The 27660-nt window shown below is 38.6% G+C and overlaps 3 protein-coding genes across 7 annotated transcripts in view; 2 read left to right on the top strand and 1 right to left on the bottom strand.

Moving 5' to 3' along the window:
• Positions 1–9531, top strand: part of baiap2l2b (BAR/IMD domain containing adaptor protein 2 like 2b) — a 10414-nt gene extending 883 nt beyond the window's left edge. The window contains exons 2-14 of one of the 3 annotated variants that reach the window (XM_077569864.1): positions 66–141; positions 1038–1124; positions 2460–2521; positions 3562–3633; positions 3704–3793; positions 3909–4040; positions 4230–4334; positions 4431–4533; positions 5961–6168; positions 6787–6837; positions 6910–7234; positions 7309–7352; positions 8825–9531. In XM_077569864.1, coding sequence (XP_077425990.1) covers positions 66–141; positions 1038–1124; positions 2460–2521; positions 3562–3633; positions 3704–3793; positions 3909–4040; positions 4230–4334; positions 4431–4533; positions 5961–6168; positions 6787–6837; positions 6910–7234; positions 7309–7352; positions 8825–8900 — 1431 coding nt within the window. In that variant the 3' untranslated portion in view covers positions 8901–9531. Of the gene's footprint in view, positions 1–65; positions 142–166; positions 1125–2459; positions 2522–3500; positions 3634–3703; positions 3803–3908; positions 4041–4229; positions 4335–4430; positions 4534–5960; positions 6169–6786; positions 6838–6909; positions 7235–7308; positions 7353–8824 lie in introns of those variants that run through there. The other 2 variants (XM_077569863.1, XM_077569866.1) reach the window with 2 other exon arrangements.
• Positions 9525–27660, bottom strand: pvalb7 (parvalbumin 7). Its single transcript, XM_077569870.1, has 5 exons — positions 27422–27660; positions 12479–12547; positions 11276–11405; positions 11082–11191; positions 9525–9990 (listed from the first exon to the last, which is right to left on the bottom strand). Exons 1-5 carry the CDS (start codon positions 27426–27428, stop codon positions 9965–9967), a joined length of 342 nt encoding a protein of 113 aa, XP_077425996.1. The 5' UTR covers positions 27429–27660; the 3' UTR covers positions 9525–9964.
• Positions 14896–27660, top strand: part of ncf4 (neutrophil cytosolic factor 4) — a 42948-nt gene continuing 30183 nt past the window's right edge. For 2 of the 3 annotated variants that reach the window (XM_077569868.1, XM_077569869.1), the window contains exons 1-6: positions 14896–15087; positions 15923–16007; positions 16089–16248; positions 19287–19357; positions 19811–19938; positions 22149–22197. In XM_077569868.1, coding sequence (XP_077425994.1) covers positions 15056–15087; positions 15923–16007; positions 16089–16248; positions 19287–19357; positions 19811–19938; positions 22149–22197 — 525 coding nt within the window. In that variant the 5' untranslated portion in view covers positions 14896–15055. The remainder of the gene's footprint in view (positions 15088–15922; positions 16008–16088; positions 16249–19286; positions 19358–19810; positions 19939–22148; positions 22198–27660) is intronic. The other variant, XM_077569867.1, reaches the window with a different exon arrangement.

Below are 27660 nucleotides of genomic sequence, written 5' to 3'. Positions count from 1 at the left end.
ACTTTTTGGCTTTTCGACTTGAGAGCAGAACTCACGTACGTTCATGCTTATTTTTCTTACTGCAGAATCTGATGGAACAATTCAACCCTGGCCTTCAGAAGCTGGTTGCGTTGGGTAACAGCTATGTCAAAGCTTTCCAGGGTATGTGTTTGAATGAACAAAGTGTAACAACGAAGAACAGTTAAAAATGTGTGAGTTTCCCCAACAGCCGCTCCATTTTCAGGTTTTCATTTTTTAGAGTGTTAAACGTGTGAGTTTCCCCAACAGCCGCTCCATTTTCAGGTTTTCATTTTTTAGAGTGTTAAATGTGTGAGTTTCCCCAACAGCCGCTCCATTTTCAGGTTTTCATTTTTTAGAGTGTTAAATGTGTGAGTTTCCCCAACAGCCGCTCCATTTTCAGGTTTTCATTTTTTAGAGTGTTAAATGTGTGAGTTTCCCCAACAGCCGCTCCATTTTCAGGTTTTCATTTTTTAGAGTGTTAAATGTGTGAGTTTCCCCAACAGCCGGTCCATTTTCAGGTTTTCATTTTTTAGAGTGTTAAATGTGTGAGTTTCCCCAACAGCCGCTCCATTTTCAGGTTTTCATTTTTTAGAGTGTTAAACGTGTGAGTTTCCCCAACAGCCGCTCCATTTTCAGGTTTTCATTTTTTAGAGTGTTAAATGTGTGAGTTTCCCCAACAGCCGCTCCATTTTCAGGTTTTCATTTTTTAGAGTGTTAAATGTGTGAGTTTCCCCGACAGCCGGTCCATTTTCAGGTTTTCATTTTTTAGAGTGTTAAATGTGTGAGTTTCCCCAACAGCCGGTCCATTTTCAGGTTTTCATTTTTTAGAGTGTTAAATGTGTGAGTTTCCCCAACAGCCGCTCCATTTTCAGGTTTTCATTTTTTAGAGTGTTATTTGTGTAACGTCGGAGTAGTTGGTTGACACATCTGCACATTTATTCTTTGCAAATTTGTATTTTGTAGTAATGAGCTCAGAGTTTCCAACATGGTGTTACCGTTTTCCGTTTTTCTGTGTATTTTTTTTTTTTTTTTTACAGCGTTAGCTGTTTGTAGCGAGGCCTACTTCAGTGCTGTAGCCAAGATGGGCGACCAGGCAATTCACACACTATCTTCCCGCTCTCTCGGTAAGTTATGAAAGTAGACAACAATCAACAACAAAAATCCTTATTATAATGCTAAGCGTTTTTATCCCACGTACTTACCTTGTCATGACTGCACTTCTGTGAGCGCACGAGTGCCTTACAGTATTTTCCACTAGTGTCACTTTCACTATGACCACCGGGACATGTCATTGTGTTCAGTCCCACGTGCTTCTGGTGCTTTAGCTAATTTGAGAAGGTCATCGTGCCGCAGTTTGATGGAGCGGTCCCTGTTGAGTGACGTGAGCTCAATTATTGATGGGGAAGGGGGAGCGTTTTTTGTTTTGTTTTCGAAGTGCTCACTCATTCAGTCCCAATACCTGCGTCCTCACCAGCAGCACATTTTTGAAGGGTTCAACTTAACATTTGGTTGGTGACCTTTTTTTGTGATTTCATCACTTTTTGAATTATTTATTTATTTGCAAAGCACGTCACATGTCATTCTGCAGGCCAACGAAGAAAATTGATTTCAAGAAACATTTTCATTAATGAAATAAAATAGAAGCGGAAATGTGTTTGGTTTTTTTTCAAACAAGTAACTAAATCGACAACTTAAAAAAGCTAATTTCCTTAATTTTTGTTTTTGGCAATTAATGTCATGCGAGAGTTTCTGAGTTCTTTTTCAATGTATTTATTTTGTTATTGGGGTACATCCGTAGCTACAAAAGAATCCAGTTAAGTTGTTTGATAATTGTAGTTTACTTTATTGCACAATACTTAGTGACATTTCTTTTAATCTTGAACTTGACGTATACAATATATATATAAATATATTTTTAAACAAACTAATACTAAAACTAGTAAAAAAAAAATAAACTAAAACAAAGCCTTTTCAAAAATATTAAACTAATAAAAACTAACAAACTTACTCAAAAAACTTATTAAAACTAACTGAATTAAAAAAGAACAACAACAAATGTCCAAATAAAATAACAGCTAGCTATTATAAACTATAAACCATTATAAGGTTAAGGCAGAGTTTGTACGTTTTTACACTTGTGTGACTTGTCTGCCTCGATCTACTCTATCTTCACACATTCAAAAAACATTCTTGATAAAAGGAAGTATTATTATTTTTATTTTTGTAAAATATTTTCAGTGTGACCTCCATGCTAGTTTGATTCATTGAAGACTCAGAGAGTGAAAGGTTGTCTATACGTGCCCTGCGATTGGCTGGCGACCAATCCAGGATGTTCCCCACTCTCGCCCCAAGTCAGCTAGGATAGGCTCCAGTTCACCTGTGACCATAATGAGGTCAAGCACAAATGGTTGGATTTGATGTCATAATAGTAACTGAAGTTGTCCGTGGTCCTGTTTCAGGGGATGTCCTGATCCAGATATCTGAGACACAACGGAGACTCACTGCTGAGATGGAGGGAGTGGTCAGTACACATAATACACGTTCACATGCTTAACTCATTTGCTCCCAAAAACGTATATACGTTCTAGTTTAAATGTTTTAAGTGTCCCAAAGACGTATTTATACGTTTATATATATATATATATATATATATATATTTTTTAGCGCATACAGAAGATTTTGATGTAGCCTCTCAACTGCAGAGAACGGTTAAAGAAATGGTAGTTATTACAAATATGCCCAGCAGGTGGCAGCAGAGCAAAAGAGATCGAAAAAAGCTCATTTACCCACTGTTTTAACAAGATTTGTGAATAATGATGAAACTTAGCTATATTCTCATGCTAATTGCTGCAAATTGGAGGGAATTGCAGTAGAGGGAATTGCTTCAGTGAAAATGACTGGGAGTGTTTGAGTTAAAGTGGTCAACATTAAACATTTCTTGACAATAATATGTTATATGTGACCTCATTAGTCTAAACATGACATTCTGAATAATATTACATTTGTGGAATATGAGTTATGAAGCAAAATTCAGCCATTTTTATCCATCTCAGGGGACGGCCATTTTGCCACTTGCTGTCCACTGAAGATCGCTGTTGCTCAAGCAACGACCAATCACAGCTCACCAGCTATCTGAAGCTGAACTGTTATTGGTTGTTGTTTGCCACTTGCTGTCCACTGAAGATGACATCACAGTTGCTCAAGGCTCAGACAACGACCAATCACAGCTCACTTGTTTTCTGAAGCTGAGCTGTGATTGGTTGTTATTTGAGACCCGAGCAACTGTGATGTCATTTTCACTCGACAGCAAGTGGCAAAATGGCCGCCTTCTGAAATTGATAAAAACTGCTGGATTTTGCTTCTTAACTCATATTCCGCAATATTAACCAAATTTATTTAAACTAGTGGGGCTGCATAGAACTTATTATTGTCAGGAAAAAAAAGGTTGACTTCCCCTTTAAATCCACACTTGGGTCCTAATGACATGTACACATTTGTAGTTCCACTAAACCTGATGATGGAAACAAAGGACTACCGATGTTATCATTCTCCCTGCTACAGTTCCGATGGTTCCAAGTGGAAGTCCTACAAGCCATGGAGAAGAACGTCAAGTTAGATGAAGAGTACATCGACGTGAGGCTCAAAAATGGCTTTGTGGAAAAGTGAAAATGTGTTTTACTGAAGGTCGCGGTGCGTTTTGTAGGGCAGCCGGCGAGTGTATGAACTGGAGGTGAGGAATCAAGCAGAGGCTTTGGAGAAACAGCTAAGAAGGGGAGCCTTCAGGGACTCTCTGGTAACATCTGTGCGCATATTTTTTTTTTTTGGGGGGGGGGCGATGTGCTTTGCGCATGAAAGGAATCCCACTTAGATGAACAGAAACACAAGTTGTGTGTTGTTTGTGTTACTAGGAGAGCAGCGACTACATGCAGTACTTGAAGCAGAGCCAGCAGGAGATCCTGAAGGAGGAGGAGAGGAGATATCGTTTCCTGGCAGAGAAACACTGCGGTCTAACCCAGTCCCTTCTCTTCCTGGTTAACAAGGTAAGTGAGCACAAGTTGCAATGTTCTCACAAGCAATCTAATGCGTCTCAAGAAATTATTTGTCAAAGTCACAAACAAGCAAAGTCATGGCATTAATAAGCAAACAGCTGCAGGCCTTTTTTTCTGCTTATTGCTGTTTGATCAGGCCAGGATTTAATGAGGTGATCACCTTTTCTCATTTGTATTCAGACAGGCATATCTCTCCAGCAAAAAGCAGAGGGATGGAAGGAGAAAGTCAATGAGACCAGAAGTTCCGGATCTCGAACTCCCACGAATTTGGACCAAGAGGCACAGGTATGAGTTATTCCAAGTCGAGTGACAACGGTGACATACAGCACTCTAAATTAACAACTAGCGATGTATGTGACATAAACTTTCACGTCTTTGCAGTTGCGAGGGTCCGTGAGCTCCCTGCTGCAGACGGTAGCCAGAGACGACGACATGTCTTGGGCCAGGCGGGAGCAGCAGGCGCTGGGCAAGGTGCCCTCACGAGGTGGGCGTCCGGCAATTTTTGTAGCCAATGGCACAAATACTGGGATTGTGTTTGACGGCTATAGACGTAAAAAAATAATTTTAACTATTTCTATTAGTTTTTTTTTTTTTTTTTCATTTTTGTTAACAAGAGTATGAAAGCCTAGAATTTTTTTTATTGTATTAGAACAGATTTAAAATTTGTGATTAATCGTGAGTTAACTAGTGAAGTCATGCGATTAATTACGATTAAAAATTGTAATCGCCTGACGCCCCTAATTTTTAATAATATTTTCTTCAAAAAAAAAAATTAATAAATGAATTAAAAAAAATATATATATATATATATATATATATATATATTTTAAAGATTAAAAATTAGGGGCAGCAGGCAATTACAATTTGAAATTGTAAATATTGCATGACTTCACTAGTTAACTCACGATTAATACCAAATTTTATATATGTTCTAAATGTACCAAAAAAAAATCTAGGCTTTCTCTTGTTAACAAAAATGGGAAATTAATAAAAATAGTTCAAATAAATGTTTGACGTCTATTGCTGTGAATGGCAGTGAATGAGTTAATGGAGTGGGTTGCCAGTACTGCAAGTATTTGTATTCCCTAATTTGTGGAATTGTAGCTCTCCAGAGCAACCATTCTAGAATTTTTTTTCAAAGGCATTGCTTTATTGGCTATGGTGAAAAGTAACAATCATCAACTGATTGTTATTGTTTTAAAGCTGCTCAATGCAGGAAATTTATTTTCGACTGCCGTGTGTGGCCGGAAAATTAAACTGCACACTCTTTTCTTCACTTACACACTGCGACTTCACATCCACAGACTTAGGGCGGGAAATTCGAACCCAAATCCAGTCTGAAAACTACCCAAAGAATCACTGAATCAAATGTTTATTTTTTAATCTAGTGAAATCGTTTGTTAAGCTGAGCTAGTTGAAGTTTTTTTTTTAATCAAATATTTATTCAAGTACAATTTTTTTATTAAAACCTAAGCCTGTAAATAATTTTTTGCATTTCCAAACTGCATAATGTTACAGTGGCCTAAAGTTATTATCATATATTTGATATACATTTTAGGAATGCAATCTCTGCCTTGTTTTTGATGAACACTTCCAACTATGGGCCTATAATGCATTTACAATTTGCTTCTTATGGTTGCACTTGGAAAAACATGTTTTTTTAAATTAGTTGTTATTTGATATAAAAGTTTTAAGAACCAGCAAACTTATTTACAGCGAGTTTCTTTGGCATTATTGTACAGTCCTATTATTTCTATTGTTGCAGACACAGTAAGCACGTTGCTGCCCCCTGCTGGTTGAAGGCATGTGTAATTGTTCTCAATGTGGAAACCTTGTGTGAGCCGGCGTACCGGGTACAACCAGTTACTGCTCCTGCGTAATAATCTCTCTGTCCTCTCTCCAAAACTCAAGCACCATCACCCCTCCCCAGCCGCTCTCGCTCCAGCTCAGTGGGAGAATCTCTGGGTCTGCGTGGAGGGCGTCCAATGAAGGCCCTGGTGTCTCACCCCGCCTCATCCAACCCCAAGCTTCTGCCATTCAACCGGGGGGAGACGGTCACCGTGCTGGTCCAGGAACCGCGCAACGGCTGGTTGTACGGTCGCACCGACAGCAGCTTAAGGTGTGCTTCCTGGCTGGGAATGTGACCGTTTTGAAGAAATGAGTTGGCTTTCCATCCACACAGTTTTATTCGGATTTTCAAGAAATGCAAAAATAAAACTGAATGGAAACGCTAGAAATTCGAAAAAGGGCCCAAAATTCGCCCCAAAATTTTTTTATGCTTTGAGGGGGTGGATTTTGAAGCGTATTGAAAAAAGGAAAATTCGAATTTTGGCGAATTAACCGCTGGCAAGACCGGATACGCGTCGCACGTTTTGACCGGATATTACGTCACACGTACGTTTGTCGATAAAGTAAGACGACAAAACCGAAGTCTTTTAGGAATGAATTAAAGAAGCGAATATAAATGCAATTTAGATGGAAAACAGCAAAGAAACACTATCAGGAATTACAAAAGCAAACTCGTCGCTTCCTGGTGTGCTTCTTTTAAATTACTGGTGGATCACATCTCTATGGTGTATAGCGCCACCTACAGCGGCGGAGTCCCCTCTCAATATTCGCAAAAGAAGAACAGAAGTAACATGTCCGTTTTTCGCATTTTCAGTCAATTTGCTTAAAAATTCGACAATTTGGACGGAAACCTGACTACTGTCTCATTCATTGGTTTGACCTTCTCCAGGCAGGGATGGTTCCCCGCAGCTTACGTGGGCCCCGTTGATGATTTCGACAGGTGATATCATTTGCGCAGCTTTTTCACTCACTCGCTACAGTCCACACATCTGACATTCTAACTTTTTCTCAGTGGCGATTCTCTCTGGAGTAGCAATATGAACAACCTGCTGGACCCAGGCGACACCCAAAATGACCAATCAGAGAGCAGGAGCTACGGCGATGTCCCTCCGCCGGCCACGCCCAACCGCAGAGCGTCCGTAGACTTGCGTCCCGTCTCTCCGCTCCCCGAGAAGAAGGCTGAACAAGTGGTGGAGACGAAACCTGTTCAGACAAAGACCGTATCTGAGGCACCGCCTCCTCCGCCTCCGCCGCCTCCTCTTCCTACGAGCTTGAATCTCCAACGGGGCTCTGTGGATGTGGATTTGCGACCGGTTTCTCCCGCGCCTGACGCACAGGTAATAGAAGATGGTGAAATGATCAACAATGTATATCATCTTCCAAAAAAAAAGTGATTGAATCCTTTTTCTAGGCTTTATCACCAAACGGCCCACCTGAGAACCCTCTCTTTCCAAGGTAATTCAATTGACAAGGCTTTATTGCATTTATGTCCCACTAGTGTTGTGTCATTGTATTCGGTAGTACTCAAGTCTTAACCTTTAAAGGCGCAGTGTGTAATAATTAGCGCCATCTAGTGGTGAATTAATAATTCATTCATTTAACCCTGGAGAACCCACGGGGTCAAATTTGGCCCCTATAAATTCTGCTCCTCAAATAACAAAGACCTTTTTTTTTTTTTTACAAATTTAACTTCAAAAGTCCAGAGTGCCACTTCTGACCCCTGCATGGGGCCATCTAGTGGATGAATATTGCACTTACATGAGCCAGAGTGGTGGTGACAAGATGGCTAAATTGCCACAAATAAAACAAAAAAATTATATTGTTCAATGTAGCTGTGTATTTGATTGATTATTTTCTTAAATTCTAAATAGTTTACTGACAGTTTTTATTATTCTGATTTTTCGAAATGATACCCCTAAATCCCAAAAGGTCAAATTTCGCCCTAATCATAAATTAGGGAATAAATTGAAAAAAAAAACATTGAAAAAACATATATTTTGGTGTTCAGTGAACTTATAGCAGTCATTTAATGTATAATTCATAATTTTCCAAAGAAGAAAAGGGTTATTGGGTTCTCCAGGGTTAAACAAAAAAAAACTATTAGTTTAATAATATGCAAAAAAATATGTACTATATATAATCATAGGTCTAGTCATTGTTAATTATATTACATGGCTAGAACATTACCTTACACGAGGTATGGTTGCCCAAAGGAGAACTTCCTGAACGTAGTTAGCCCTGATTACAGCTGATGTCAGACCTAATGGGTTGACTGCCGCTTACCTTCCTCTGCTTTGCTCTCGCAAGCTATCACTAGCTTCTTCCACTGCCATATAAATAAAGATGACTTGACTTGACTAGCCGCTCTTGTTAGCAACTCGATCCAGCTCAGGCTAACTCCCGCTAGCCGCTTTGGCTAACTCCGGCTCGCTCGGTCTTTCGGTGTCGCTTGCTGGGGTTCTCGTCGGCTGCCAAGATGCTTGCTTGCTAATGCTAAATAATAATTGGTGGTATGCTAGTGACGTGTGGTCTCTCTGAATCACCCGTAGTAAGTTTCAAGCATGTACGAGATTAGTGTGGCATAAAACAAGCAAGTCAAAATGAGTCCTTCAAGTAGGCCTAAGTCAAATCAAGTCGTTAGAATATATGTATTTTTTTTTAACTGTAAGTCACACTTTTTACATACCTCGAAAAGGCTCGGTTCCAAATGTAAACAGGTAAATCATGTAGTTCAAGTCAAGTTGAGTCTTAAACTGTATAAGTTTTAGCTAACAAAGTTCTAAAATCGGCGAGCTACCTTTTGGAGACGAGGAAAAAAATAAATAATTGGTGTTACCTTTCCAAACAGGTCTGTGTGCGTGTGTACATAGACAATGGCAAATGCTGCGAGGGATTGTGTGACATTTTCCATCATCCTCTCATTTCAGAGGCACAAACCCGTTCGCCACCGTAAAGCTTCGCCCCACCAAGACAGATGACCGATCCTCCCCTCGCATCCAATGATTGCACCAGGCCGGGCTCAGGGTTTGTACGTGAGGCGGCGATGATGAGACAAAACTATAACGCATTGAATTTCATATTTATGCAGATGTTATGTAGATTTGTTCTTCATTGGGGTGTTTTCACATGTATAAAGTGAAGTCTCGCTATTCTGGGTGTTTAGCCCTCACACAAATAGCACATTTTCACCATTTATGGCATAAATGTTTGATTGCCTATAGATAGTTTTCTCGTGACGTCACACATCTGTGGGTGTGCTCATGGCCGCCGATCTCTGTTTTCAATGTTTACATTTTAGTGCAGTACTCTTACATAAGACAAAAATAACACAGATACAGATTTATGTGTAAAGTATATACCGGAATATTATATTTATTGGTTATTGGTCGATTGTTGTCGTGGTCTTATATAAATATATAAAAAAAAAAAAAAAAGACTTTTTCTGTTTTGTAAACATAAGCTGTCCACATTCATTTTCTATTCTGTACATGAACTGTGATTAATTCAATGCTGATTTGTAGTCTCGGATCATTGACAGGGTGTATACTCATTTCTTATTTCAACGCTGATCATGTATTTTAATCTTCGGCAGGTTTGTTTTGAACGCAACAACAAGTAAAAGAAATATCCATTACTCAATAATCTTTTATTATCATTTCTTACTATCTTCTCTCACTTCTTGGTTGTGCTTTTTGTGTTATCTAGAGGTGGGTGAGAGGGGGTGCGTGGTGAAGAGGAGGATGGAGGTGCACTGGCATGTGACCAAACTATAAAAATAAACAAACATGAAAAATAATAATTTGGAATACAACAGCACTAGCACCAAGCTATCTTTATGAGCTCATCAAGAATGATTGTGACCCGATACAGAAGTACATTTAATACCGAACAAAAAACATTAAACCCAAATCTGGTAACACCTCTTGTAGGACGCTGCCTGTTGTCGTGGGTGAGCGGTCAGTCTGGTCCGACTCCATGCGTTGGTTCCCCCGGGGAGTGGGGAGAGAAGTTTGATGGTGGCAGGTACAAACTATGAATTCAGGGAGGTGGAGGAGTCCTGCTGTCTCCTACTCATGCACCATCGCTTCGAACTCTGGTGAAGAAGAAAATAGATGAGACTAGGGCTGTCACCATCGAATCTTTGAAATTATTCAAATAATCGCCACCCCACCTCAATAACTTTTTTCATTCATTAAAAAAAAAGTGTTATATTCTGTGCACGGGCATGATTAAACAGGAGTCGATAGTGCGCTAATGCTAATCGCTAACCGTTTGGCTTAGGCAAATTTTGTCGGTGTGTTATAATGCTCATGTACAGACGGTATCTACTCAATTCAATTCATGTAGATATGATGTATTGTGAACTAAATGGTTGTTACTGTTTACCTTAAATAGGTAATCACTAGCGTGCTAATGCTAATCGCGATTGCTAACCGTTTAGCTTAGGCAAATTTTGTCGGTGTGTTATAATGCTCATGTACAGACGGTATCTACTCAATTCAATTCATGTAGATATGATGTATTGTGAACTAAATGGTGGTTACTGTTTACCTTAAATAGGTCATCACTAGCGCGCTAATGCTAATCGTGATTGCTAACCGTTTAGCTTAGGCAAATGTTGTCTGTGTGTAATAATGCTCATGTACAGACGGTATCTACTCAATTCAATTCATGTAGATATGATGTATTGTGAACTAAATGGTGGTTACTGTTTTTTTTTTTACCTTAAATGGTAATCACTAGCACGCTAATGCTAATCGCGTTTGCTAAACGTTTAGCATAGGCTAATTTTGCTGGTGTTTAATGGTAAATAAACTGCCATTTTGTTTCCATACACATTTTTCCACTCAAACTGGGTGTCTGCTTAGCGATGGGTTGACAACAGATGTTCCCCAAGCTATGCTAAGCTATGTTTAGCGTTCTTGCAGTTTAACACAAATGAGTTTCCATGTACAACTGTCACACGTTAGCATGATATCTAGTCTACATTTATTACCTTTTAATTTTTCTGTACACTTATAGTTTGAGCTGGATTAAATTTTTATAGGTTGACATGGCATTGTTTTCATTCCGAAAAAATAATAGTTTACTGTTTCATGTTATTAACTTTGTAGGCCTCTCCCCGCTGTACATTCTCATTCTGACCGCTAAGGTTGACAGACAAAGCTTCCGCTCTTCTCTCACCGTCAATGCCGATCTTTCCGTCGCCATCTTTGTCCGCGGCTTTGAGGAACACGCTTGTCTCATCGTCTGTCAAGTCTCTGCCGTCCTTGGAGAAGCCCTTCAACACGAACCTGGGGAAGATGGAACGTTTGTCTGCATTTTATAGGGGCGGGCGGGGGCCTGGATTGACAAAAATGTTCTCATTTTCTCCTTACTTAAGCTCTTCTTCTTCTATGAAGCCACTTCCATCCACATCCAGAACCCGGAAGACCTGCTTGACGCTCTCGGCCGACATCGCCGTCATTCCCACCAGGTCGAAAAACTTTTTAGGGTCAAACGTCTCTGCTACTCCGCAAAACAAGCAAGTAGGCAAAAGAGCCCATCAATATTCATCCAGTGTCCTTTCCGTGTTAGGCGGGCTACACACATACAGATAATTGGGCCGGATTTGAGCATGTTTCCTCTTTGCTGTTCAAAATCAGCAAAGGCCTGATTATTGGACATCTCCAGAAGATTATCCTGCTGCAACAATTGTCAATGTGGAACCATGCACTGTTTATGTCCAAATGTGATTTGTGGTTAATTTGCTGATTTTTTTTAATCTTGCAATTTGAAAACAAAAAACAATTTTTTGGGTGTGTTTTGTGCGCCCTCTTGTGGCAGCTTGATGTATAAGTGAGAGACTTGAGAAGCTTAACTTGGGGAAAAAAGTGTTCCTTTGGTACTATGTTTTGGCATTTTTGTACCAAGAAACTATGTTGAAGTGAGTTGAAAAGCTTAGACGTAAGTAGTGCTTTGCTACCATCGTGTGGCGTCAATTACTCACATATTTTCACTTTTCACAGGACTCACTCAGTTCCTACTGTACTACTCTTTGTTCTTCTGGATGCAATGTGGTATCAAGCTGCCTCTCACAGGTTAGTCTTGGTACTACAACACAAATCTGGTTTGGGGGAGGAAACTCAAAATCATCGGTGGAGGAATCTGTGGTGTTAACAATGTGTGTACCCGCTTTTAGTGCCAACCTTTTCCAAACACATTTGATAAGCTCCATTCCAACAAATACTAAATAAGTAGGTGCAAGTGTGAGGAAAAAAAAGTATTTACCTCCTTCATTCCTCATTTTTAGTATTTATTTATTTATTTATGCATTTAAATGCGTCAGATCAGTGGTTCTCAAACTTTTGACACGCAGGCCTCCATTTTCGCGGATTCAAATATTTCACAAAGACTACCCAAGTAAATATAATATGGAGTTTCTAAATGAAAATGGGGTTTTCTGAACTTAAATCCAATTGTGATACTGTGGTATGGCCTTTAAATGTTACAGCTTTAAAACACGGAGCCAAATACTTTTTCATTGCACTGAGGGTCTCTTTTTTTATATTGAGAAGTATAACATTGTTCATCGATCCAACCTGCAAAGGCATCAAGAGCTTTCTTGATCTCCTCCGCTTTCAACAGATCCGTCATCACCATCCTGTCAGCTGGAGGAGATGCAGAGGAAACACAAACGAGTAAGTTGTGAGGAAACGGTACACAATGCCATCAGCGAACAAGGTACAAGCTGCACTCAAGCTTATGTTTTGATCCCTATTTGTTGTTTGCTTAGTGAGTTAGTGCCTAACCAACATCCTTTCAACTTAAGAGTTGCCCGAGCACCATTCAATTTTCAAACTCTTAAGTGCCTTTCAAAGCCTTATTTTCACCAACTTTAAAAATGTCCAGCCCAAACTGTCCCACTTTTCCTTTGTTGGGCTTTATGTCAATATTATATCAATATCTCATTTAACTCATTCACTGTCATTGATGGCTATAGACAATTTTTTATTAGTTTAATTTTTTTTTCACTTTTGTTAACAAGAGTATGAAAACCTATATTTTTTTTATTGTACATTAAGAACAGATATAAAATTTGTGATTAATCGCGAGTTAACTATTGAAGTCATGCAATTAATTACAATTAAAAAATGTAATTGCTTGATGCAATAAAAAAAAAGATTATTTAAATATTAGGGGCGTCATGTGATTAATTTTTTTTAATCGTAATTAATCACATGACTTCACTAGTTAACTCATGATTAATCACAAATTTTATATCGGTTCTAAATAAGTTCTAAATAAATCTAGATTTTCATACTCTTGTTAACAAAAGTGGAAAAAAAAGTTAAACTAATAGAAATAGTTCAAATGAATTTTTGACGTCTATAGCCGTCAATGGCAGTGAATGAGTTAATAATCAACATTTGCATCACAAATGTTTATTATCAAATATGTATTTAAAAATGTCATGTTTTGAAATGATGCACCTTTGCTAATATCTTTTTTGGGGGGTCTGGAGATATTAGCAACATAACATGAATCTCATGTATAATACATGTTATTTAAAAATATGTTAATCAAGTAATTATTAAACCGCCATTTTTTTTCTTTCAAGACAAAACTGTATACCACTTAGCAAAGGCAAATCCATATTGCATCTTTTCAGACATACAGTAGATGCTGCAGCAGGAAAAAAAAAAAACATTTACTGTAATTGTCTCATTAGCTAACTACTGTAAGCAGCTTGAGTGGGAGACGGAAGGCTCCCACTGTTTGTCAAATATGCACAGGTGCCAACAACGGTATATTTAGCGTGCACGCTAAATCTTTTGCATGTGAGGGCGGCTGTGGGCGCATTTTTAAAAAGGAATCCACCAAGTTGTTGGCAGTTTGGCCTGTTATGCAGCCAGCCTCTTATTATGTAACGACACAGAAATCCGACAAGTCACAAACTAGTTTAAATAAAACTATAGATACACAACCTCGACTCGCCCGATAAGTATACATATGTAAATATATGCCCAATATATGTAATAATAGATGTAATGTTACCCCTTCCAACATGTATATTTAAACTTATTAGAACTCTAGTGAGTTAGGAAAACAACCCAGCTTTTCTTCTTGTGTTCACTTGGACAAACAAAACTGCAGAGATCTCTCCTTGTCCTTGAGCTATAGCCTCTTGAAAACTCTTTGCCGTTATCCACAGTGAGCCGTGTCTGTCTGCCAGCTGCAAGAAGCTGAACTTGTTGTAGGTGTTGAGTATTTTTTTTTTTGTGTATTTATGCACATCTTTTCATCGCAGTGTCACTCAACACAGGCAAACACTCCTCTTGTGCTGCTTGTCCTTCATGTTGCATCACGCTTCACATCTGACTCCACGCCAATTTAATTGTCAGTTATTACAAAGAAGTCTTTTACGTTTTAGGCGTGGTACGAATATCCTGATAATCCCGATTTTTTTCTTCCCCCCCCCCCCCCTTTTTTTTTTAACCAGAGTAGCCTCCCCACGCCCCTTATCAGTTTATGCTAGAATTATATTTATTATTTACATTAAGTTCATGCTAATGCTAGTATGCTAGCTAATACTGTTGATGAGCCTCATGAAGTTGAAGGTGGTTTGTCTGCGGTGAATAATGCAAGTATTGAATACAGTTGTTTATGTAATAAAAGTTCATGATTGTGTACATGTTAGAGGCATGGTGTTGATGCTTTACATTTTAAGTGCTTTGCCGCCATCTTGTGTCATCTACACGTGATTACAAAACCATTTAGTGGCCGCATTAGCTAATTGCAGTTTTCACCATTCACAGCACAGCTGTGTTTGACTATTAAGGAATTTATTTTGAAAGGGGTTTAGGTAACAAAATCAAATGCAAGATTTTTCGCCCTATTAAAAGTGAAAATAATTTTTGGGTGCAAAATTTACCATGAAACATTAAGTTGTTTTAGCAGGCCACAAAATATTTGAAACTTGTGCCACAGTGTCTTTGGAAAGACTAGCACCGCATATCACTTCCTGGTTGCTAGCTTTTCTCTGGTCCGCCCCTGGTCGTGAGTGTGGATCATCATTTGAGAGAACTTTCACTTCCTGATGCTTCTTTCCACCGCACAGTCATTCACACGTTTGAAACCATTTTGTTTGCTTTCTACACCGTCTGACACCTTCGGCTATGTCGCTACCTCAGCAGCTACGCGATGAGAGGTGAGTTAACAAATGTGTCCCCTTTCACTGGTTGAGGACCACTTAGTTACTGTACTATGTTTTTTTTCCCTTCTAACCACAACTAATTAAAATGTCCATAGTTGAAGTATAAACATTATTCAAAGTTACATGTGCATGAGTTGATTGAGTAACATTTTAGAATGGAGAAATCACAGCAAATTTAGTTCTCTGTAACAAAATAGAAATGGACATTAAGAGATACTAAACATTGGTCAACATAAATAATGTATTTATGATATATATGGGTGGGTGGAATACATAATATTTACATGTATGCTCGTCGTATCTATTTTGAGGTTTTGTTACCGTTATCGCTTCTGTTCTCGCAGTCCTTGAACTTTATTTGGACCTTTTCAGGAGCAAAATAAACACGCTAGTTGTCACGATATATAACACATATTAATCCAAAAAAAACCCCCTATATATATAAAATACAGTTGCATTAAATTAAATGTATGAATGAAGCTTTAAAATATATTTAAATAGCAAAATATATATTTGGTTGGTAATTTGCAGATTTTCGTAATGATATGTGGTGGGGGGGGGGGGGGACAACATGAAATTAACCAAATGTGGACATAAGAGGCTTCCCGCCTGACATAAATTATACATTAGTTCTTAATTGTATACATTTTCAATTGAATTTCATTTAATTGAATTCTTCTTCAAGGATACAAATAAATAAATAAAGAATTTATACATGTTGTGTTTGTCATATTTTCCAAACTGGCAGTACATATTACATGGAAAGGTAAGCTCTACTTTCATTGATTGTAACATGAAGTGTTTCCTGTTACCTTTTTTAACCACTTAGTGACTTTGACCAGCTGCCTAATAACGTCCCCATCAGTGCCACCATTGCGGATATCGAGGAGAAAAAAGGCTTCATCGACTATTTTGTAAGTTTGAAAAACAACACGATATAAACGCAAGTCCACAGCGTCCTAGAAAACGTCTTTGTCTCCTTTCCACTGTGGCAGAGATTTGTCGTTGAGGTGAAAACCAAAGGCTCGAGCAAGTATCTGATCTACAGGCGCTACCGAGAGTTTTTCAGTCTTCACCAGATCCTGGAGTCCAGATACTCTCCAGAAGACCCGGACAGACCTGGTCCCAACACCTGCGTGCTGCCCATACTTCCAGGTTTAAGAGACTTAAGAAGATGTATTCATTCTGGCAACCAGAAAGTTTTTTTTATTTTTTTTATTTTTATATATATGCCTGCTGTGTGCAAAAAGTAGCTTACAAACAATTTGGCCTTTGATTGCGGTGCTGGAGATGCAGCAGGCACACCAGGCACACCTGTTTGCGAGATCGGTGTAGCAAGTTGATTGCGCCACAGGAGGCCGTTAAACGTTTTGTACCAAAAGTACCGAGACATCAATAAAAGTGCTTAGAACGGAGACAAACAGTGTTGGACTGTCAGACACACTTATGTATTTCATCAGCTGTTTGTAATGACTCAATGTTGGGTTTTTGCAATAACTGACTTGGTTCGCTCATAGACTGACTGTTTTGAAGCCTTGTGGTATTCTATAGTAGGGGGAAGTAATGAATGAATTACTGCTGCTTTGAATGTATTTTTCAGGATTACATTTAATTGACAAATATAATTCATTGGCTTGGTGATGAAAAGGTGCATCCATCAATGTTTGGCGTCAACATTGAGCCTGCTGCTTGGCATAAAAAGATGGCTAACGTTGAGCTAGCTAGCGTCAGCCATCACAATCTGGTTAGCTTGCTAGCTTGAGGAAGCTATTGTGACTTGCACACACTGCTGTTCTTTTTCATTTAAAAACGAAAATGTCAACCGTGTGTACAAAACATGGCTTCTTTTGCAGTGGAAGACTGTTTTGAAAGTTCAGTATATGTAACTTCACTTAGTAGCATTAGCACGACCGCTATCGTAGTGTTTCTGTCCAATGAAAAATCACCAAAATCTGCTTTTTAATTTGATCCAGGAAATAACTTGTTTTTCAGATTTTGAATTTGGAGATACATACATCCTTCGTATTGGACAGCAAGTCATTTATTTCTTTTACCCTGCTAGGTTGTTGTCCTTAGGTTTTCATGGGTGGAACTTGATTAATGTGCTGTTTTAAAGTTTGCTGGTTTATTCACCAGCGTGGGTTTGAATTGAACATGAGTCACATCATTTCAGCCCAGTATTGCATTATTGATTTTTTTTTTTTACATTCAGGATTTGATTGCACCTTTTTTGGAATTCAAAAGTATAGCAAAACCTTTAAAGTGTGCTGCTTTGAATGTGTGCCAGTGCTACCCAATCACCATTTATCTTTTGCGGAAATGGAATACATTATGATTTCAATCAGTCTCTCTCACTGAATGGGAGGACTGGGCCCCGGTTTGGGGGACTTTTCTACAAACTTTAGCATCTGCCGCAGAGGAATCTGCTGGATAATATTAGAGCTGATGGGTTTAATTGCGGAGCTCATCAAGATGGAAAGGGAAACCGAAGGAGAGGCATGGGATGATAGGATGTCAGGCGGCAGGCAAAAAAAGACATATGGTCTTCTCCACTTTGAAACAAGTCATTAGAAACCGTAATGACTTTTTTTTTTTTTTTTTGCTAGTAATTTTGATGTAATCCAGGATTTTCCAGCCATTTGGATTTTGCGAAACAAATCTCAGCCATTACAAAGATGAAGGTTAGAAAAGACAATTTGATTCGATTCAAACGAACTTGTGTCACAGAGTGGCTGAGTCATTTACTGCTTTAGCGTGAATGAGAGGAGGAGGAGGAATTGATTGAGTGTGAGCTGAACATTAAGGCCGAGGGTCATTAAGAGTGGGCTAAATGGGATTTAATAACAGCATTAGATGGCCTTGAGGCTGGGAATGATTTACTCGGTGCCGCCTCATCTTTTCTGGACTTAGAATGGTTGTGTCGTTTTTGGATTTCTGTCTCTATAATGTGGGGCTCATTTGAGAAACTGTTGAGTATGAAACTCCATAACTAAAATCACCGCTAACTGAATACTAACAATGCAAAACGCCATAGACAGGCTAATGAAGCTAGGATACAACATAGCATTACTTACAGGCATATATTCTTTATCCTCTATGAAAAATGACTAATATTACTGCAGCTTACTACAGCTTAGTTGTGACCGTCTTCTTTGCTTATACACATACAACACCCACGCAATTCATTAAAAACATAAAATCATGATGCACAAACTGTAAAATTCTTTGCATTCTATTTTTGATTGTTATTAGTGTTCATTAGGGGTGTCCAAACCAGGTCATGGGGGCTTTTTGCGGCCTGCCATCAATTTTTTAGTGGCCCGCTGCATTTACTAAAAAACACATTTGACATGGCCTTGCAAGGCTAATTAAAAAAAGGGAGAAAACCGATGGAGGTGGGCAGAGTGAGACGGCACGGCGTGGAAAAAATAGCTGTGACTAAATTGTAGAGATGCAATTCAACTATTTAGAACTAAAATAATAATCAGGTGGCGAAAGAAAATTCAACCTTAGAATCCAAAATTGGTTTCTTCCACTTTCTGGTCAGTGTCAAGATTTGTCCCATTTATGAACATTAAAGATCATCAAGTAACTGTTTCAAATATAGTCAGTTTACTCAGGTTTTTGTTCTGAATGTGGAGATGCGATTTCGTCACTTTTGTTTGGTGCAGGGGTGGCTCTAGTCTAGTGGGATAGAGGGCCATGGCCACCCCAAAATCTTGAAAATCCAAAGTATTCGTCTTTAACAGAAAGTTGTTATGTAGCAGTTTTCCAAAAATAACGAGCAGATATAAACAATGAATGATATAATATAATAATATAAATGATAAAATTTGAGAGTGTCCACTCTAAAAACAGTTGGGCCTAAAACAACCCAACTATGGGTAAAAAATGGACCGATCCTCTACTTGGGTCGATTTGACCCAACTTTGAGTCAAGAAATGGGTCTTTCAGCATAAAACAACTCATAAATATTGGGCCATTTTGTATAAAACAACCCAGAAAGCTGGGTCCAATTGACCCATAAAGTGGATCGGTCCATTTTTGATCCATAATTGGGTTATTTTTGACCCATTTTTCCCTATGCAGCCCTCAAATAAAAAAGTTTGGACACATAAGGCGTACAGTAAGTTTTTTATTTACTTTTTTTTTTTACACAGTACAATACTAGAGTGTATTTTCTCCGTCTCCAGGTAAAGTGTTCATCGGCAACAAGCGGGAGATCGCGGAGAGCCGAATTCCGGAGCTGAACACGTACATGAAGGTAAACCGCTGAGTCCGAGTCAAAGCCAAGTCTTGTTGCGCGTCGCTCCAACTTGTGCACCATCACCTATAAGTGGGTTGAGTGATGCTGTAGGTGGATGCCGCACTGACTTGAATGTTCGCTGGCGCATCAGTTTGCAGATGAAGCTGCGCGCGTAGGCGTCGCCTCTTCTCTCTCTCTCTCTCTCTCTCTCTCTCTCTCTCTTCTCTCTCCTTCTGCATCGTGCCCACATCACGCCTGACTGACAGCAGTTGTGGGACTTTTGACCCCCCCCCCCACAAACTCACACCACGTCGTCTTCTCCTACTCACTTGCCTTGCTTGTTTGGCCGCAACCTACGTTTTTTTTGTCCACCATCTTTTCCTGCTTCACACTTTCCACCTCGCTGGTCTCCCACAACCCTACCTTCCCTTTCCTTCCCATCAGAGTCCTCCTCTCCTCTCTCTCCTGCAGAGACTGTTGGGTCTGCCAACGTGGTTGCTGCTGGATGAGGATCTCAGGATGTTCTTCTACCAGACGGAGCAGGACAGCCAACACCTGCCTCGAGCTCTCAGGCGTCTGCGACCGCCCACCCGCAGAGTGTAAGCCCCTCTGTCCATGTATCTCATTAAGCACCACTAGCAGAATTGGGAAAGAGTCCAAGAACCATTTTCGGGACGACCAGCTAAGTTATGTTGTTTTCACAAGCTCCCTTAAATCATACAAACCCCAAAAACGTATAAATACGTTTTTTTTTAAATGCACAGTAGAGTTCAGCCAGGGCCATGTTGCAACAAGCTCTTTTTCCCAGTGTTTTCAACAGGTTTGTGAATTATGATGAAACTTAGCTATATTCTAATGCTAATTGTTGATACAAATATGTTTTTTCTCTATGTGAGTCTCTAATCTTTCTTTTGGTAGGTTCCATGTTTTTATAGCAATAGAACATAATATTCTGTGGACCTTGTAATATCAAAATCCAGTAAAACAGCCGGGAGCGAAGGGGGTTGCTTCAGTGAAAATGGCTGGGAGTGAATGAGTTAATTGGTGTACATTGTGCCAATGAATAACAAAAGTCCAAAGTCTTTATCTAGTCTTAGTCTAGTTTGCAGTGGAACCTGCAGTTTGCTTGAATTTCCAAACAATAAAATTGGCAGGCCTTTCTACGCCATGCCAGGTTTTCCGCCGTAGCGAGGGTGTGTCTTTGAAGGTATGCCTGCCGGAATGACAATTTGGTGGCAGATTGTTGGTCTAAAATTGCACCCGCTCGGACCACGTCTAAATATTGGCGCAGCTGATTTATACACAATTTTGGTGAATTATGAATAAATATATAAATAAATTAATTGAACTGAATGCGTAATTATAATTATTTTTATTAGCATCATAAATCACATCACTGTATTTAATTAGGGTACACACTAAAGTAAATTATGTAGAGTAAATTGTACTCTAAACAGTCTTTTGGTCCCACTCTAAATAGAGTAAAATTTACACTTAGAGAAAATATTCAGAGTAAATTTTACTCAAAGTATTTTTGATGTGTACGACAGATTTCCCTATCCCATGAAAAAACCTATTACAGAATTTTCAATTTTCAATTTTGTAAGGACAGATTTTGACTAAATTTTACCAGTTTATTAAAATAAAAAAAAGAAGTTACACAAGGGTTGAGGAACGAACTCATGACCTTTCGTTTAGGAGATTGCCACTCTAGCACCTGAGCTATGCCACTCCTACTGTTTTCTTATATCCAAAAAGTCACGAAGATTACAGCTGACGAGCGGATGGCTCAACTTGAAGTTGTCGGTTTATTCCTCAACGCTTGAGTAACTTTTTTTTTTTTTTACTCTCTTCCAAGTGTTAATTTTACTTTGTTTAGAATGAGACCAAATAGACTCTGTCTAGAGTAAAATTTACTCCACAAAATTTACTGCGTACCCACTTATGTTGTCTGTTGCTGGCTGTGATCATGGCTGTCAGCCTTTTCCACACAGAGATGTCTCCATTCGAGATGCAAGGGCGCCAGGTGGGAATGAGAGGGTTTGCTATAATTGGTGACAAATGTTAACGCCCACAAAAGCACAAACCACCATTTTTTTTTTAATAGGATGACTTGCATGCATCTGCAAGTTTACCAACACCAGGTCTAACCTGCCTCCTTGCAGACATAGACCGAATGTTTGAGCTAACTGACTAAATGTCAGTCACGGTTTATTTTATTACCCATCCTAATGAAGAACTCACTCAAAATGTGCGTTTTTTTTTAAGGAAAAATCTCAACTGAGACAAGCTTTGTACGTCAGGTAGGAGCTAAATTAAGCTTAGGTTAGCGGAAGAATCTTTGCCGCATGTGCAAGGGTATAATTACAAAAAAAAAAAGGAGGAAAAATTCATTTTAAAAATAGAATTGACAATGTAATGGATTGAAATTATCACCCGTGTCTTATGTTAATGAATCAAATGTGGGAGATATGAGTTAGGTCAACAAGTCGTTCATTTATAAGCCACAGAGGCGTTTGGAGTTGAGCCTACTTCCTTATTTGCGATGAACATTCAGCCATCCGATGGTTAGCGCATGGTGTGTTTCGCCAGGAGAATATGTGGTAAGGGGCGACTCTCTCAAGAGGAAATGATGCAAAATTTGACTGTCATTACTTCCCCTTCACACGCATTCCCTTTTGCTTCACCTCCACAATATCACCACAGATGATGCTCGTTCCAATTTTGAAATCACACTCTGTATTAGACTAAATGTATATTTTCTCGTGTTTATCATACGTTAAACTACATTGTTTTCTTGCTCTTTTAGGAAGACAGTCAAACCCAAGACAGACCTCTTTTCATCACCCAGAGCTGAGGTACACGCGCACCTATTATTGTTGCGCAAAATTTTGCTACAGAGACGCACACATTCAAACTAAAAATCTATATTTACAAACATGTGAAGAATCAATACTGAGTTTGCTCGTGAAGTTGAAGAGTTTCGCACGTTACACATTTGGCGCCACAATTGGAGTGAATGCATCAACATCTAAAAGGTTAACTTGGAACAAAAGGGTTGCTATATGCAGTATAAATATTTGTACTGCATTGGCACAGTAATTACAAATGTAACTCATTCTCTGCCGTTGACGGTTATAGACGTCAAAAATTTATTTTAACTATTTCTATTAGTTTAACATTTTTTTCCACACTTTTGTTAACAAGAGTATGAAAACCTAGATTTTTTTATTGTACATTTTGAACAGGTATAAAATTTGTGATTAATTACGATTAAAAAATTTAATCGCCTGACGATTCAATTTTTTAAATTTAAACAAAGATCTGACAGCAAGCAACAAGAGGGCCTGGGATTGACATATCGTTTTGAAAATAGCATCCATCCAACATCCATCCATCTTTTTTCCCATGCAAAACACTCGAAAGTATGCATGGTGATGTCTTCACATTATTCAAATTTTTTGACATCCTGTTTTCATGAGTTTTATGAGCTGGAAGCCCAAATCATGTAAAAATAAACAAATAAATACTTGAAATTACTTCAAATGTGGGCCCTGAATCTATAATCTATGAAAGTTTGACTTTTTGAATAGAATTATGGAAATGTTTCAACTTTTCGAGGATATTCAATTTTTGGCATAGATCGATGAAGAAAAATAAATGTGAATTGTGAATCACTGATTTAGAATAGTGTAGAAATACTTTCTGTCTGCGTTGTACATCACTGAAGATAAATCAAAACAGTTCTCACTATAATGCAGACAAGGTCTCAACCGCTGCAATCTATAATAAACATGTTGTTTAGCGAACTCGTGTCGCCCTAAAGCAAAGGCAACATTTTCAGAACCTCTTTAATTTGATTTGGTTAGCTTTTGCAGGTGTACCTAATATTATGACAGGTTGCACAAAACTGTGACGCACTGTGCACGGGCTGACTTCACGTGCTTTTTGTTGCGCGCACACCTAGTGCCCTTGCAGAAACACTTAACTTCTACAAGACTGCTCAGAAATAAATGCATTTAATACAAAAAAAAAAACTAAAGGAATACTGTACATCGTCTGCACACTCCAGCGGTCTTTTATTGGCATACTGAGCTCAGCTTCTCTAGTTGACTTGCCTCTCTCGCTCACTCTCTCTCCCACACAACAGTAAAAGACTGGTGCAATCTACCCACAATGCTGCCGGCCTACTCAACGTTTTATTTTAGCTCGTTCTCTCTCGGAGAACTGAGTGCCCCTTGGTGTGCTTCTCGGTGCTCGCGCTCGCTCGTCCTGCGTCGTGTTCTCTCGGCTACGGAAAACAGTCGCTAAGTGACAATTCTTGCCGGGGAGCCGAGCGTTTAGTTGCTCTGGTGCAGGGTTATTAGAATTTGGGAATTTATATTTTAGTTAGTTTTAATTTGTTTTGAGGGCGGGTCTGGTCGTTTTTTATTATTTTTTGTTATTTTAAAAATGCTTGGTTTTTGTTAGTTTTTGTATTACTTTTCGTCTAAAAAACGGTGTATTACTTGTCTGTTATATCTAATAAACACTATGGTAAAATGAAAAAAAGTAACGCATTTCTTGCCAAGCATTGCATTTCGGCTGAGTTAAATGAAAAAGCAGGCAAGCCGAGCTATTGGAGCCAAAAGTCAAGCACCAAAAATGGTCGCGTAGGAGTGACATCATCTGAAGGTGCTTTTCTATTGGCTGTTGCTAGATGGCGTCATTTCTGCATGACACACTTTCAAACGTCCGGTAAATATCGAAAAATAAATATACTTAAAATCACATTTAAAATAAACCCCAAAGGCCGATGTATTAAATTAGTTACTAAAGACTAAACGAAGGACTCGCTATAATTATAGTTACTTTGTTAGTTTTGTAAATGTAAGTTCAGTTAGTTTTTGTTTTTGTTAACACTTTTACTACCGAACGCTATCCGAAAAAACAACCCCGACAGTGCCAGCCGACATTTTAACTCAACTTTTAAGGCAAGCAAAAATATTGTGTGCTGTGACTACATAAACATGGTAGGAACCACATGAAAGATCTCGTTCCATTCTTTCACTAGAAAAAAAAGTTTCTACCTTATTATTATTAAATTATCACAATTTCAAAATAGGTCATTTGAGTGACATTGTGCGAAAATTAAAAAAGATAAAGAGAAAACAAGATTTTTGTGAAGACATTTTCTGCACAACAGTGACCTTGAAAACGTTCTATTTAATCAGTTTCGTCATGTTTCATTGTAATTCCATACTACCGGGAGCCCATTGAAAAGAGATACAATAATGCCATCTGCTGGTCAAAGATCATAGGTGTTTGTGATTTCACAAGCCCATTCACTAGACAGCGCTGCGCAACAAGTTCCAGTGCCCATTAACAACTCCCCCCCCAACGTGGTAAACGTCAATGAACGTTTTTGGCGGCATTCATTTGGACTTTAGTATACGTCATTAGACGTTTTTGGCTGTAAAAGAGTTCAAAAGCATTTATTTTATTTAACGAGATGTTTTTTTTTAATTTTAGTTTTAGTTAGTTTGTCAGTTCTCTTAAACTAAAATAATCTTGCTCTGATGTAGCACTATGGCAATAATGCTACCGGTCCCTCGATTGAAACTTATGGGACCCTCTCTGGACACCATTTTGAATGATCACTGGCAAATCCCAACCTCTTAAAATGTACCCCCGGTCTGTTGAAACCAACACAAGTTCAAGTCGAAGTCTCAGAAAATATATCAAGTACATGGTAGAGACATAAAATGATCGGGCATTTGACGTCCTTGATCGGTAAGGGGCAAAATTGGGACAAAAACAACCTGATTGACTTTATGAAATGTCCTCCCTCCCTCTCACATGGGCAAAAAGAACCTTGGTGACTGATACATGTTCTTTTATTAAATGGGCCAAACAGGAAAGCCACCGTTTAGAAAGCAGAAGTCACAAAGTTGTATCGAATCTCAGCGACATCGCTACTTCCTCCTCTCTCGTTTGTGATTAGGTTCTTTGATTGGCTCTTCATTGCTGTTCGGTTTCAGCAGCTCCTTGCTTCCCTCCAAACTTTCGGCCTGCTTCATTCCTCACATCTCTTTCAGCATGCCAGAAATGGTGAGGATTCTTTTCACTTGACACGGCGGAGCTGTAACCATGGAAACATGGCTGGCAGTTCTGAATTGGCCTGCAGGTACAGTAGTTAGGCCTGACAATCCGCCGAGTCAAATCTCCCTCCAGTAGGGACCTGCAGTACAGGCTTCATAAAGTATTCCTCTTTTGGCTTTTCACCGAGGGAACGCCAGCTCCCTCCTCGCTGGCGCTAATCAAGGAGCGAAAGCTTTTTACAAGCTTGTTAGGGCGGGTGGGCGCGCGTCTAATTGCGCAGGATGATTGCTCCTGTGCCGGGCTCAACCCAGGTGTCATTTCCAGTCGTTCCCTGTGCAAACGAATCGCACCGGTGCAACGATACTTAACTGCTCCATTCTATTGAAACGGCTTGCTAATGTTCCTTGCCTAGTTTTTGCTCACAAATCCGTTAATGAACTCCAAGTAGTTCATTGCAATCCCATATTCTATGCGTCTTTCTACACTCTAGGTGCCTTTGTTACTACATCATCAATAATCTCCGATTGAAAATGTCCATCGTACTTGATTTGATTAAAAAATTATAATTAAAAAATAAAAATACTGTCTATATATATTTTTTAATGTATTTTTTTATTTGTGTATCAGCATTTTCAGGCAGAAAATTGAAAATTAACAAATCAATAACGGTAAAAGTCCGAAATTTTGGAAATTTTTTGGACCAACATTATTGTGGTAGTTTGTATATACAAAAAAAAAAACTTTTTAAAATGAAATTGAAAAATGTGTACTTTTTTGCTTGTGTGTTAGCATTTTGAAAGGATTAAAACGTTTTTTTTTTTAAAGAAAGAAAAATTCCAACATTTCAAAAATGTTTATACAGACGTAAATGTTACTGTGTATTTTTTAAATATAATTTAAATGAAAATACATTTAAAATACATGTGTACCTTTTTGTAGTCGCAAATAAAAATAATTTTAGTAATTATACAACTAATTTATATAAGTACATTTGAAATTTTTTACGTTTTTACTTATTTCACACATTTTCACAAAAAAATAGAACATTAACAAAACATAAATAAATGATAACTATCTAAATTATAAGACAAAAATAAATGAAAATTATTTTTAAATTGTACTCCCTATATGCTTTTTTAGCAGCATTTCCATGCTAAAATGACAAATCTAAATACAATTTGAAGTACTGTATACACAATATACAGTGTATTTGCTAAAGTGGCACAATTAACACGCAAAAATAAAAGAAAGAAATATAATTTATTCTCCATTATTCTAACATGCAATTTCTTTGCGTACGGAGCAGCATTGACGCACTAACGTTTGAAGTGGTATGCTACTTAAACCAAGCAAGTCAAACCATAGATTGAGAGAAGAAAAGACCATCACATGAATTTGGTAGTTTATCGCTGTCAACACTAGCAAATTATAGCCACAAAACAACTCCATGCCACAACAAAAGTTACTTATTTCCTGTGTGAGAGTGTCGGTGTCAACACGGTCAAATGAATCTGTGTCTGATCGTTAATCCAGATTTGTCATTCTGTCCACACTGGGATTAAAATTACACACATACATACACTTAGTCATGTCTTGGTGCAGTTAAAAAAATTATATATATATTTTTATATATATTGTATTTTATAGTATTTAGAACAGTAACAAGGCAGATGATTGAATTTGTTTTCTCCAACAATGCATTTGATTTATTTGTCAAAATGTTGTTAAAATGTTTCATAGTTCAACGTAAAGTATTCATGAGTTCACACCTGTTGAATAATGTACACTTTTTTTTGTTGCACCACCTTTAACACTAACATGCTGTGTTTGTGATTATTGGAATTTCCCCCACTAATTGAGAGTGAGAGAGAGGAAACATAAACCAAATAATAACGACAGATAACAGATCCGGCCAACAAAACCACCCCCCCACACCCCCACCCCCACTAACATATAGTAATAGTTACATAGTTGAAGAGAACATAAGGCAAAGTCGCTCACCACACATCGTCCCGTGAAGTTGATCCCGATCTTCCTCACTCGCTGCGAGCCCAACGGACAGCAAAGGCAGCAGTGATCTGTCAGCCCCGCACCTCTGTTTTAAATTTCACTATTCCTACCTCCGCCTCTTCCCCCTCCTCCTCCTCCTCTTCTTCTTCTTCTTCTTCACCTCCCTCCTACTGCTCTCGCCGCTCCGCGTTCTTTTTTTGGCCAGCCGAGCTCTGTTGTTGCTGCTGCCG

This window comes from Vanacampus margaritifer, chromosome 7 (assembly GCF_051991255.1).
Source record: "Vanacampus margaritifer isolate UIUO_Vmar chromosome 7, RoL_Vmar_1.0, whole genome shotgun sequence".
NCBI classification, from domain to species: Eukaryota; Metazoa; Chordata; class Actinopteri; order Syngnathiformes; family Syngnathidae; genus Vanacampus; species Vanacampus margaritifer.
This window is presented reverse-complemented; position numbering and strand designations above follow the sequence as displayed.